At 38.2% G+C, this 14,844-nt stretch overlaps 1 protein-coding gene across 5 annotated transcripts in view; it reads right to left on the bottom strand.

The window, feature by feature from the left end:
• LOC144478661 (NADP-dependent malic enzyme) overlaps positions 1–7,339 on the bottom strand; it is an 18,352-nt gene extending 11,013 nt beyond the window's left edge. For 4 of the 5 annotated variants that reach the window (XR_013495392.1, XR_013495393.1, XM_078196769.1 and 1 more), the window contains exon 1: positions 7,105–7,339. Coding sequence is in view for 2 of the 5 variants with exons in the window: in XM_078196769.1 (XP_078052895.1) it covers positions 7,105–7,130 (26 nt within the window). In the remaining 3 variants the exon portion in view is untranslated. Of the gene's footprint in view, positions 1–6,779; positions 6,982–7,104 lie in introns of those variants that run through there. The other variant, XM_078196772.1, reaches the window with a different exon arrangement.
• Positions 7,340–14,844: the final 7,505 nt, after the last annotated feature.

The raw sequence follows: 14,844 nt of genomic DNA, 5'->3' as shown, positions 1-14,844 counted from the left end.
CTTCTACAGCGGGATCAATAAAACGCGGACCGGCCGCGTTGCCAAATAACTTAGGCAGCGTTGTACTGGGGAGATCCATCAACAAGTCGCGATATCAGCCGCTTTTTTGGCAGGGTGCCTTTAACGCGATCGAAGACACCCGAGAACGTCGAGACACTAGTTAATGTAATCACTACACTGCGGACCATCGCGTCGAATAAAAATTGTCTGCATTCATTGTAAGAAACACGAATTGAAAGATAGTGTACTTCTCCATCGAACAGTTTTAGTACATTAATAATGATGTGATAATATTTTTAGATTCCTGGCAGGTCTTCACGGTTTTGCATTTTATTTAACCGTATTTATTATACACTTTGCTTAGTACACTGCGGATTTGTGGAATAAAAATTGTCCACATTAATTGTAACGATGTGATTATATATCTGTATCTTTAATTTGTTGCGTATTATTACTTATTAATTTTGTTAAGTCGATTTTCAACTCGACTCCTCTCTGATATCAATGTTTCCTCAATTCGATCAATAACTTTTTCCTTACTTGTCATAATATTAGTACAGATTGCTATATTCATATCAATTGTTACAATATTTGTGCAAATCAATTGGAAAAACTGTCTGGTTATGATATAACTACTTATAACAGTCGTTTGTGAATGAATCGACGACAATGGATTGTTCCAACATAAAAAGTTCGCCGACACGTTAACGTTCTTCTTTGTCAACAATAAAAACACAAATGTAAGGTGAAAAGAGCGTCGCTAAAGGTGTTGTACGAGGAAGAGGTATGCGTCACTCAATTTATGTGAGAAACTGCGATGATAGCGCGTGACTATTCCAACCAATTGACGCTAATACGCGTTAGTGGTCGTTTACGTTAAACCGGTAAAATATAACCTCTGATAGATGTTAATTGCTGTCTGTCCAGGAATCGTTTCACATGCATATATATTTCAATGCAAACATTTGGATTTTCAATGGTTCGTTGCGCGTAATCGAAAGTAGCAAAAGAGACACCAGAACACGAACACCGTGATCTTATCACGAAATATTTGAAGAATTATTCATGCCGGGTTGGTATACCGCAGATAAATGTATTCTTGTTTGTGGTGTCAGATAAACCTATCTGGGAGACTTTATTCTACGTGTATTCTGAATCGGTGGATTCACATTTATTACTGATGGTATTCTCCGAAACCTTTCACTTGCTCGCGCAACATGGACTAAGGATTCCACGCGTTTATTGCATGTGGTATACTGTAAAACTCGGTGTAATAAAATATATATATATACTAGGTGTCCCAGAAATGTCTAACAATCTAAAAATAAGGACTATCTGAGATCATTTGAAGCAATTTTTTCCTTTACGAAAATTTATTCTAAGGCATCGTTATCTGGTTATTAACCAGATTTCTGGATTTTTATACATTTTTAGGACATCCTGAATATATGTACAGTCTGATTACAAATTTCTGATTCTACTTTAAAATACGCGCGACTTTCTTTCAGAGAATTAGCATCATTTCACTTCCTTTTATTTAAAACACTCATTAGATTATTAATAATTCCTCATGAAAATATTTAAATTATTAAATTGCCGTATTAGTAAATTAAAATTATAATAACTTGGTATTATAATAACTGTATAGCCAGGATAGTATTACTGTATATGTAATTCCTATATATCATTCGCATCAAGACAATTATCGTGACAATTATACCTAAATAATTACCATCAATTACCCTTAAACATCTTTTAGCGCTGGGAAATTATTCGGTTCGTTTATTGCCCGATAATTCCCACGACATTCTGAAGTGGAGAAACAAGAACAAGATAAGAATGCACCGGCGTCGAAATGATTTCCACAGGGTAAAAGAAACGCTGACAGCATTGCAACAAAAGGAGCTGCATAGTATATCCGTAACTCAATACCGGACCGTGCGATAATATATTCAATACTCTAGGCAATACCTTGACATTTGCATGCGCTCTAAACTAAAATGGACAACTAATATAGGCTGAAAACTGTCGTACACAACCTTTTCAGGTAGATGCGTTTATGAATTATATTCTACGTTGCATCATAGGGGACGAATTGACAAACGGAAAGTGCAGGTGGAGAATTATGCAACGCTTCTTGCGGTATTCATAGTGACTTCTCATACCTTCATTGATATTCTGATGATCAATTACTCGAAAACAAGTCTTGCCGGCGCAAGGCTGCACAAAGGAGCAAATTGCAATTCCTACGTATCGTCGCAGTGTTTCAGTCGCATTTTAATTTGCAAACGATCGAGTTATTGTATATTTTCCATACTCCTCCAACGAAGTTTCTATATTCTTTATTTTAACTTAATACCATTGGTGAGCGTTATAAAATCATAATAAAACTTCAATTGCAGAGCTATTACTAGACTGCGAATTTTTATGCAGAATAAAAATTGCCTGCATTAATTGCAAGATGGAGACATTACATTTACAGGCATACAAAAACAGTTCTGCATTCATAGAGCAGGACGAGGCACATTAAAAATCTCTTAATGGCAACTCCATAGCCAAAGATGCATGAGAAAACATATGCTAGATATAAGAAAGTGCTTAGCATCTTGTAATTACTTTTATAGTTCATTTTCGTTAGTGTAGCCTATTGTCCTTGCTGACTTGACTATACTACTTCAATATATTGCATGCAAAGTTGATAGTAGAATAAGCTTACAATGACAGATACAATTACTTTTTATATTATTTTGATAACTCCGTATATTGTTCCTATTTAAGAAACAATACGGTTTTTACCATATTGTAACATTTTGAGAAAGTATGCAAGTAAATAAATATCTTTGAGATTTTCAGATACTTATCCAAGTATCTAACAGTATCTTACCAAAATATACTTAGAATTTATTTCGTTAAAATTGTCTAAAACAGTAGTTTGTCATGTTAGAATGCTAAAGTATTCATGAACAATTTACATCGAACCAGACACAGAACTTTGATATACTTATATCAAAGATATTTTTAACATTTTGCATTAAGATACATAGTTCATATGTATACTTTCTTTTAAAAAATGTTTACAAAGATATTTTTGCAAACAACATTATACAATGTTATGAAGAAATTTAGTATTATCTACACTGTCCTATAATTCTCTCGACATTTTTTTAATAAATTATATTTACAGATATGTAATGTTTTTAATAAAATATCTTTCTTTATGCAAAATTGTTCTCAAAACTTTATTAAATACCGTTTATAAAAGTTTAGATATTATATTCTATTGTATAGTGCATCTTAAATGTTAAATAATTTTTAAATAATTTCCTCGCTTCGTTGTTCTGCAAATATATCGAATCCACGAACTAGTTATTACTGTTTCCATTTAATGCGAATACGGTGAACGATTTGGTCGAAACAGCATTGCAGAAATACGAACTGCATGACTCATTTTATCATGCGCCTGGATCGAACAGAATTAATCGATTAACGATACATTATAGATAACAACACGGGTATTGAGCAACGCGCGGCTATCGGCCCGATCTGGTTACAACTAAAGCGGGGAATCAGGCACGTGACTGCAATTGATCGCCGCTGATAACTATGCGGAGATAACGCCGGAAACTTAGTTTCAACAATTACCGTTTTCAAGAGCACCGTTCAACCTTGTAAGGCTATCGCGTGATAATCTTAATGGAACGTAGCCACAGACATTAAGAAGAAACATAGCCGTGAAATCACAATAGCTCATGTTTGAACGAGAACAGGGTAATCTATTATTACTTCGGCGGCAATCGGCCAGGTTTAGAGGAATAACTTTGAAAAATATCTTCGGACAACTGATTTCGTTCCAAAAGGATATTTTTCAGGCCGTCCCATAAGCGATTCGATTATCTTCTCGCGCTTATGAAAGACGAAATAAAAACAATATAGCGGTAGCTTGTAAAACTATTTTTGCATTGTTCTCAATTGGATAAAATTATCCACACCAGAGAACAATCTAATTTCCAAGAGAACAATTTAATTTCCAAAGGAACAATTTAATTTTCGTTCCTCGGAATTATAGACAAAAATATTTTTTTTATAAAAATTCGCGGTCCAATTATAATCATCAGTTTTTAAAAAAATATATAAAATAGTAATGTTTAAAAAACATGAAACGAGATTTACATTATTCATAAGATCGTCTGATATTTATAGTACGTAGCTAATGTAATTTAATTGGAGAGTATTCAATAATGTCCACTTCTAATGCAAATGTGACACAGTTGAATTTTAAGTATACCGGACTAAATGCTACAATGTTGAAACTGGTTTTTACGTATTTGCCTGCTGGATTGGGTATCTTTCTTTCTGTTGACCTTCATCGTTATAGCTTCTTCATCAACTAAATGGGTGCACCTACACGACCCACGTGATGTCAATTTCCTGCGTGGAAGCATCTAATTTCTACCAGCTCATTAAATAGGTATCGTAACACGTTGAATAAGCTATCCAGTTCCATTATTCATCGCCACTTTAATTCTACTCTCTACTTTCGTAATCAAATTTCTAACTTGGTAATAAAATTGTTAACACAATACAAGATTTCGTAAGCTGAACGAAATCTATGAAAAGTATAACCAGAAACAAAATATTGATTAAATAATACTAAAAAATTTTTGCAAATACGCCGAATTAGTTAAAACAATTGACTTGCAGTTAAAATAAAACGTATCGCTTGATGTGCTCAATTTGTTCATTTATCTTGAACGGACGATACAGTATAATAAGGTTTTAGTGCACTCTAAATAGCCAGATAAATATAACCAGATCCTTTTTCCTCGATCCGTACAACAAAACCATGGGTTAGCATATATTATGTAAGTTAGTCGATTTAACACGTTACGTAAAGCGCCGGCATAACTTCACCGGCATGAAGTGACACGGGACGTGTGGATGAATGTCGTCATTCCCAAAGATTTCCTATGACGAAAACGTGACGTAAAGGATACAACATCCTTCACGGGAAACGACAGAGCGCACGGCGTCCTCTCGATCATGGTTTTCCTGTTAGTCTTACATAAAAATGAATATCGCCAAATACAACATCGAGACTATGCCGAATTTTCAACAAGGAAGTAATTTAACTGTTTCTAAACATCTCTTTGCAACGTCTTTATTTTAGCTTCCTACTGTGCAGCGCTTTTCTTTCGAAACAATGGGTGCATCGCTATTTAATCTCGCAGATAAACAGGTCGTAAAAATAATATACTCTATAAATGTTTGACTTGCACCGTTCGTATCTATGAAACCGGCAATTAGCAGGTGCGCGAGATAATTACATCGCAATGTGTCTTGTATACGGACAGCTTTATTAATACCACGGTAGACTTATACTCTGTTAATTTGCGAAACTGCGATATGAAAGGAGAATAAACAATCATCTGTAGACAGCAATAGTTTCGTTAGCAAATCCAAAGTGTTCGAATAAACGAAACGAACGGAGGTCGCTCGATCGAAAGAAGACGCTCGTTCGCAGCCTCTTAACGAAAATGGCGTCACACGTTTCCGAGAAATCACGGAAAAAAACGCCTGGCTTCGCAAGGTTACAGAAATAGATCGATCCGCCGTGCATATGTGGTTTGCGACAATGTAAATATCGCTGGCGCTGGGGCACAGTTTGCAACAATGCTTCTACGATCAATGGAAAATCTCGTTACGACAACCGCGCCGGGCAGAATCAATACTCCGGTAGAACTCTCCATTTATTGGAACGAAATTTCGCTCGGTCTACCTACCAATTCATCGAACACCTGCCGAGCTCTTATCGCATTGAAGAAATTACGAACCCTTTTGAGTGCACAACAACGACTCTAATTCGAAAGCCAATTTTATCGTGCACGCCGAACTTCTGGCAAGAGTTTTGTAAAACTATCGCGATGATACTGAAATTGCTGGAGTAACGCAATTTAGACTTAATGGACGGGCGTCCTAAATGCGTTAGAAATTGTCTAAGCATTAACTTTAGTTGTCATGCGAAACCTCATTTCAACGCTTCTACGAGAACTAAATTAGATTCGTTTGAACATTTTTATCTTTTATATTTTTGGATTAATATTAAGTACTATTATTCTTCCATTTTTTAAAACAAGTTCCGTTAAACGTACTGTTTATTCCGAGTTTTGATGTATACTATAGGACAATTGTACATCAAAATTTCACATATAAATTAACGAAATTAGTTTACAGAATATACTTTTATCTTAACCCGAATATATCTTCGGCATAAAATAAATGAAACATCAGACGTTACGACGAACACAAATCGTAATTATTCGAACGGATAAATAGGTGGAAGGGAGAACTGGGAGGTCCCCTGTTACACCAGCGACCCAGATATGCAACCAGCTGTCATGTAAATGCAGTTCTACCGTAGACGATTTTCTAATATTAAACCGAAAACTGCTCCAAAAGCGTAGATCGAATTGTTACGTTGAAAACACTCGTATAAGAGCGTGTCGATTTTATTTGATATATCCCGGGAAGTTCTACCAGACACGGGACCCTTTTTCGTCGAATTTTGCGGTTTCGCGTGAAATCAGTAGGATCGCGCGGGTCGACGTTCTCGGAGAGAGAAAGAGAGAGATAGAGATAGAGAGAGAGGAAGGTCGAGTTTGCAGCGGACGTAGGGGCTGGAAGAGAAAGAGCGTCCCCTGACCTAGCCAGAGGAGAACGATAGGACTCGTTGAAGGATAGATCGCGACAGCAGCCTTAAGGGTGAAAATTTTCCTAAGCACCTGGACCTTTCGCGCACGGTACTATTGTGTTTGGCACTGTCCCACGAAACGCACGGTAACGGTGGCCTGGTATCGATCTGCGACTTCCCAACGTGTTCCTATTTTCAGCACTGCATTGCGGTAGAAGCTAGGTTACCCACGGCCCTTCTCACGTATTCGAACAACTCTCTTTCCACTTCTCGCAGCGGCGGAACCGAATCGGCGCGCACGTGCGTGCCCCCGTGTATCACGCACCGGTTCGCCCGAAACCGAGTTACCGTGGGTCTCGTGTGTTAAACGACGCCCGTAGACCGGGGATTTTCGTGAAAAATTTACTGGTACTCACAATATAGACCTTTGCAGGACGAACATTTCGTTCCTCGCGTGCTCACAGCTGATCACCTCCCACCCAACAGGATCAACGCGCGACTGCGCGTTTTCGGCTAATCGCGCTTACCAATGCCGACCCGCTTACCCTCGCTCGATCCTCAACGCCGCCGCCGCACAGTCTACACTTGCACACCTTTTCCCCTTTCGGCGTCAAGTTCATCTATACAACCGGCCACGCATCCGCACCACTGATCGCCTAACAGAACACGGCACACCGCACTGCACACGCGCGCGACTAACGGAACGCCTGGCGCTTCCTTCCGCGTCGGTACGGAGACTATCTAATTTGCCGGCAACTGTCCCCCCAGCGGGGTTCACGCGAATGAGGTTTTCATGCAGGTCGTTCACCTGTTCTAGCTTTTTGCTCATCTTGAGCAATGTTAGCACTGACGAGGTGTCATCTTTGGAGGTCGATGACTGAAGTGCCTGTTCGAAATATTCATTCTTAAACACTTTTTCTGAACATGGATGTAGTATCACTGACGAGGCGTTCGTGCCTATACCTTGACTGCGCTGTCACTAATAATTATTTGTTTTATTATCCGATGGACAGATCGTGGGTCATTATTTATCCCATTAGCCTGTACAGTTTCGAGTTAATATATACGTAATAATGTAACTGTATTGTATACATATATTACAGATAACAAATTTGTACAAAAAGTATATTCTAACTTTTGCTATATATCCTATTAATTAAATGTATCGCCGATGAGGTATAAGAGTAGACTGCATATCACATATGGTTCCGTGTCGCATGTTCTGAAATACCGACATAGCAAAAAAACGAAGTTTTCTCGCGCCCTCTTCCAAAATAGAACAGTCAGCTGGAGAACTACATGAAACTGCAGCTCTGAAATTTTGTTTCTATTTTATGTTTCTAGCTGAAAATTCAAAAGAGATTAAGCAATAGGTATCGTATCTATAAACATCTATAACAGAATATTATTTTAGAAATATCGAAACTTCATTCGCAAAGTAACGGTATGCAATTTGACCCTTTATTATTCGCATTTAAATCGTTTATTTGATAGCTGTCATCTCGATGTCATTATCGATCTCGAATCTGTCATAGAGTGAAGATGGTTTCTTTCGATTTATAACTTCGCGTAAATCACGATGTGCCCAAGATGTTCGTTGTTACCTTACTTATTGTCGCAGTTGCAACATACGTGTTTGAAAAGTCGGAAAACTACCGCAATGGAATTACTTCGTCGCGACGCTAACTTCAAGAATAGAAGATCAAAAGATTCGCAAGTATGTGGCCACACTGTACTTTTAAATTTGAGTGCTTCTGACAAAAGAAGTGCAAGCGCCTTCCATTTCGATGTAACGGTAGCCCTGGAATTTGATGTAGGAAGAAAGTTGGTGAGAGCAAGAGAGGAGAAGCAACAGCAGAAAAGAAAAAGCAGCTGAAGAGAAGAGAAGAAGCAACGAGAAGTGCAGAAGTTTCAGGTTTGATTTAAAATTACTTACATTAAGTATATTAATTTTTCTCGAAAAGGTGTATTATATTGAAATTGAAGATATTTTTTTAAATGAGGAGAAATTAGAATAAATTTAAGTTAAAATTGAGAAGGAACGAAAATTTGATTCTAGTAGAAAGCATATAAAAATTGGGGAACGAAAATAAGATCTAGTTCTATCCGAAAATTGATTCAATCTCCATTAAAACTGAGAACAAAGAACAAAGAACAAAAGTGAACTTTGATTTTAAGAGATGGTAGAGTAAATTCAGATTAAAATCAAAAAGAAGATGAGTGAAGTCACATCGCGATTCTAATTATCGAAAATATAAAAAGAAATCCCGTTTATAAATTAATTAGAAAATTCGAAAGAAGTCCCATTTTTGAATAATAGAACAATACATTAGGCGTCTAATCTACTCTCACACCTCGTTTATGACTTCATAACTTTAGTCTATATTTTATAATATTAATACTTTTTATCACAATCTAATCTTATAATATTCGAAAAATACTTTAAGTGACTTATACCGCCATCTGTGGCAAAACGTTGAAACTTTTAGGATAGATTTTATGATCGCGCAAGTTCATGACAGATGGCGCTGTAATGCAGATTTGAAAAGCTTCATCGACATATAAGCAGGTAAAAGGGGTAACCCGTTTATTTTCATTGGAGGTTGATTCAAGATTAGATCTTGTCATTTGGCTTTAATTCTATCTCATTCTACATCCTATTCTATATTCTACAATTCTACTCCGAAGCTGCGTATCTAATTACGTTGAGAAGGATTTGAGCTATTTAAATTAAATAAACGATTGTAACTTACCGTAATTCCCTTCCCTGTTCACTACGCGTTTGCTCAAGTATCTGTCCCATATCTATGTATATACAAGCGGTAAATATTAAAAGATCCGGAAGTAGCAAGGATTAGGTGCGCTTCCTCTTGGCTATATCCGCACGATTTATTCGGAGAAATTATAAAGCTAATTCGAGTGGAATAAGATGAAGTCATACTGTCGTGGGAACGCTTATGCCGCTCGTTCTGACATCCGTCTGGTCTCTAATTGCTACGGATAATTATCTCAAATAATTATACTCAGACACTTACATGATGTGTAAGGGGGAGGGCATTCTCGTTTCATAGCTCCTCCAGCTGGAGTGGAAGATCTTTCTTTGCTTAACGATCTGCCGGAGTTACGGTAGAATTTAACCATCTCTTCAGCATCACGGCTTGTTTTTGCGGAAAAGGAACACCGAGAAGCGGGAAGGGAATGCAAGACGTGAAATTGATGAACAGGTTTCCGTGGTATATCCGCGGAACGATTTAGGTAGCGAACATCTGCGAAAGTTACCGCTTGTCTTACGACTTAGACGCAAATGATTCATTCGATGGCCAATTCGAGATATCATGTTTTCATCGAGAAATAGTTTTATTGTCAAATTTCAGCGAACTGTTATCACACTTTTACTTCGGATTCGTAATGAATTATTAGGCTATATAGCGTGGTATTGTCAACTCAAGATAAAATCGAAGTAACGTTGTTACATTTCCTGGTTGCAATCATTTCATAAGCCTATGATTCGTATTTAAGAATTTTTTAAAAATCATTTAATTTTCTTTAGATCTTCTCACAGCAGTTGTAATTTTAATTAAAAATTCATTTATAATAAATCGGTTACTATGTTTTAGAGCTGTTGTAGAAGATCAATAATATTTTAGTAGTAATATCTTAAATTAGTAATATTTTATAATGTAGCATGGGATTGAAAGATTCATTTACAAAAAGCTTAAATAAGTAGCGTTTTATTATCATACTTACGTGTTCCTTTTAGGAGCAAATAATGTATAGTTCCAGTTTCTAATATGTAGTTATTAATTAAAATAGGGGAAAAATTCGAAACAGAAATTCTTTCAACATTATATATTCTTGCATCTACTTTCTCTAAGGACAACGAAACAATAGTGATAAATAATGAGTCTACAGTGCTGAGGATTGTGGGACTCTTATTTAACCCTTAATATAATAACTATTATCAGTCTGTTGGACCCCTGATAATTATTTAAATATACATGGTGATTTTTTTAGTTGGCTAAGGATATTCTTCTTTAACTCTAAGGTCTGTAAAATGAGAGTCTGCATAAAAATCCCATTTGTCAGTGATACAGTATGGTCGGTCAGTGAAATAAAGTGTTCATTCGTTTCATATGGATTCATATACTAAGATTTATTAGGACAGTAACGATGATTGCATTACAGTTCAGTAACTTATGCGTGAGATGATCGGCAAGAGCCTCAAAACAGAATAAGAAAATACATCCGCCACTAGCGGATACCGTAGTCGATGCTCAGATCAACGTATCCGGTTTGCCCGGAGCACGACTACGATGCTTTTGAGTAGTTTTAACCGCAGGACAAAGTGTGAGGCGCCCCAGGCGCGACTTCGTTGACGCACGCCATTAGATGTCGTGCGGCGTGCGCCCGTGTTAAGGATAAAACTTTATTTTACTCTTTTTTTTTTATTTCCCTTTTTGTTTTGCTTCACGGATTCAGGAACTTGCTGCTAGGCCGCTCCTGAACTTCCTGCCTAATCACGGAGCGCTCGTTGAGTCGTAAATCCCGAGAGGTTGTGGGTATTTTTTTTTTTTCGTTTTTCTTCGTAACTATTCGGCTAATTAAGTCGTCCTCGTACACATTGATCATTCTTGGAACGCATCGAAGCGCGGTGATCGTCGCGAACCAAACAATACCAATGGCAAAACAACTCTATCGAACGACGATAACGTATTTGCGCGGAGTTACTTTGAAATCGTCGACAATCACTTCGACGACTATGCTCATCGACAACATGCATTCACCGACGCAACGAAATCATCGATGAATATCATTATCGGGACCTATTCTGTATTTGGTCCGTATTAGATCAGTGTTATTAATGTTATGTCTTAGATTGGATTAGGTTTGATTAGGGTAGCTTAGGTTGGATTATGTTTAGGTCAGCAGAACGAGTGTTGATTAATAATTTCGTCGATGCACCCATAGTGTCCGTGAATGCATAATGTCAATGAAACTCGATTTCGGTGAATTCGTGCCAACGAAGACATAGTCGGCGAAGTGATTGTTCATGATTTCAAAGAAACCCATTGGCGAGAACTATGCGTGCGCTGACTCGCAAAAGTGTTTGAACACTTGCTGCAGGAACGTTTCACGAATACGTGCGCTTTGTCGATTGTAACGTGTAATTAGTAGACTGTGGACTTTTGTGCGAAGTGAAAATGTTCTGCAGCAACCGCAAGGAATCAAGTTTTATTATGTAATTGGTTTTAGATTGTTTCAGTCTTCAAAGTAAATTATGGAATGTCGAAAAACGATGGGTTACGATTAAATATTCGTAACGAGACAAAAATCTACCATTGTTAGGGAAAGTCTACAGAATTATTTTACGCAATGAATATTAATTTAGCTTTCACGATTCAAATGAACAAAATTCTTAAAGTTCGCCGAGTTTAATTAATTGAAATAGACTGCGGCCTTTAAATACAAAATAAACATTGTCTGTATTAATTGCAAACTACAGAAGCTACGCTTACACCTGCTCCTTGTCTCTTAAAACGTTCTTAAACGCATAAAATCCGCAGTCTAGTAATAAACAATTAATAACGTTCGTATACAGTTTAGAATTCGTTTCAAACTTCGCTAACATCTAAAAAAGATTACGCACAACTCGCGCATAGTCGTAGAACGTTCTTCCCGGCCACCGTGTTCGAATATTTCCACGAGTCGGTGCACATTATAATTTTGTAGTATTCGACACAGTTTCTAATAATAGGTTGTAAATCGAGTCCTTGCGGTTCGTCTTGGACAGCGATTCTAAAAAAGCAGATCTACCCCGCGAGATCATTAAAATCTTGGCAAAACGAGGGTGTTAAGGATAGAAAACGTTGTAACTAGAAACATCGTGCGATCGTTACAGCAAGGAACGCATCGAGAACAAACGCGAAGACTCGATTCACAACACCGCGATAAGAACAACGGAACGAGCCTCGTGGTTAACGAACTAATAAGCCGAGACGTGTCGGCACGAACGAATACAGTGCGAAAGGAATATTACAATTAGGTAGACACAAGTTGGAACGACCAAAGCTACGACTTGTCATTCTGCTCTGTTTAGTTAACTCCGTTACATCTGAGCTTATCGGTACGGAATAAAACAGTATAACTACGTATGTAGTGACAGCAGCTCGAACGGATTAAATATAACAGTATTTACAATGTGAATACTTACATGTAAGCATTTTATAGTGCCGATTTGGGTGTACAACTTCCTAATAGTGTTTTTTTTTTTCTTCTGTCATCCTCATCTCTTATAGACAACATATAAATAACAATGGATGCAAGCCTTATTAACTGCTCATATACATTCTCACGCGCACCAGGAGACGTTCACGTATCGTTCACAGTCACGCTATTTTTCATTTATATAAATCAATTCGAAAACACGGGAGAAGTAGTCAACGTATTATAAACCTATTAAAGAATATTCACAATAGTCTAACGTACACAATGACAGTATTGCTACCTATTTCTTATGTATCGATGGATACATAGGTTTGATATTGAATTCGCAAGTGTTCAATCCTCGATCGAATTTTTTCCCCTCTCTCTCTCTCTCTCTCTCTCTATTTCTTTTTTTTTTTTTGGTATCGTTTCAACGTTTATCCTCCCATCGAACGTTCCAACGATGGTCGTTTCCCCTTTCGTTCTCGCGTTTTCCTTCGTTCCCCCGTTCGTTAAGTTACTTTTTTTCCGCGCGCTCGACGCGCATCGTCAACGGATTCCCGGGCCCGGGTGGATGTCGTAATTGCGAGAACCACGCCACTCTTATTGCTGTTACCCTCGCCACGATAAGCTCGAGAAAGTGGTCCCGGCTTCGGTCCGCGAGTTTACAGTTTGAAATAATTTCCTGCGGAAATTATGGCGATATTTTGTCCGATAATGTTCGTCAAGACTGATCTTGTCTTGACTCTACGTAGATCTTTTGTTTGTTCGGTGGCATCGGCGCATCTCTTTATGCAGTAGCCGCGCCGTCTTACGTCGATCGTGAAACATTTATATTTATCGGCTGCATCTCGAGCGACCGAACTTTCGACGCGGACATAATATTTGCGACGACCGTTGCCGGCGCCGCAGCTGGTTCGTCTCGAGCAGCTTGGACCGCTCGAAGAGTAATATTGTACAAAGTTCTCGGTGAATGTTTATTATGTTACAGGGCTCGTTTCGGCGATTGAGACGGCTTCAGAAAATTACTTCAAACTGTCCGCGCGCGGCAGTCCGGTAGCACCGTACTTGTCCGTTCGATCGATCGTTAACGTCGTCGTGGCTCTCTCTCTCTCTCTCTCTCCTCTTAGACGAACAACTAAAAAATTTGGAGCACCACTCGTACATTCGTTACAACGTTGCGCTATTATTATTATTCTACGTAATAAATATATCGTTTAAACTATAACAGAACAACATCTCTAACGGACTCGTTCGCTCAATTATCCACTAGTTCTCGAGCAACTTATTCGCTAAAGCAACTGTCATCAAATCGGATGCTCCAAACTTTCGAGCGCGCGCGCGCGCACGCGGATCTCGATCGAGTCCGCGGTTTAATTACGCTTCTTTGCCGGGTTTACGACATCCCTCGTCGTCGTTCGAACGTATCAAAACCTCGAACGTCGTCGAATCCACCGCGCTCCCACGTAACGGCTGTTCGCAGCCGTTCGATCGGCGATCCGTTCGTCGTTTCTTCTTTTTCTTCCTCTTTTTTTTTTTCGTCTTTTTCGTTTAGTTCGTCACGAGTATCTATTTATTATTTTTTGTTTCTCGCGTATAATCAGACTTGTATACGTTTCTCTAATGAACTAAGAAGAAATGGAAACATCACAGTCGTATAGAGGATGTAATAATAAATGTGTGTCCGTGTCGGATCTCGTGTACTTAGGAAGGCAAATTTTTTCGTGTCCCGTTTTATCGTTCATTGTACGTGTCTTGACTTTCCAATGGATTCCGTCGTACGGCGGATAGTTTCGCCGATTCCGATTTAATAAATTCGTTTCCGTACAAGGAGAGATACACGCCCGTGATCCATCGGCTTCGGAACGCATCGCGCTACAACAAATGGTTACAACACACAGCACGCTTAACATCCTTTCTCTCCCTCTCTCGCTCATTCTCTCTCTCTCTCT

This window comes from Augochlora pura, chromosome 3, assembly GCF_028453695.1.
Source record: "Augochlora pura isolate Apur16 chromosome 3, APUR_v2.2.1, whole genome shotgun sequence".
NCBI classification, from domain to species: Eukaryota; Metazoa; Arthropoda; class Insecta; order Hymenoptera; family Halictidae; genus Augochlora; species Augochlora pura.
The sequence above is the reverse complement of the archived record's forward strand: the minus strand, read 5'-3'. Positions and strand labels throughout refer to the sequence as shown.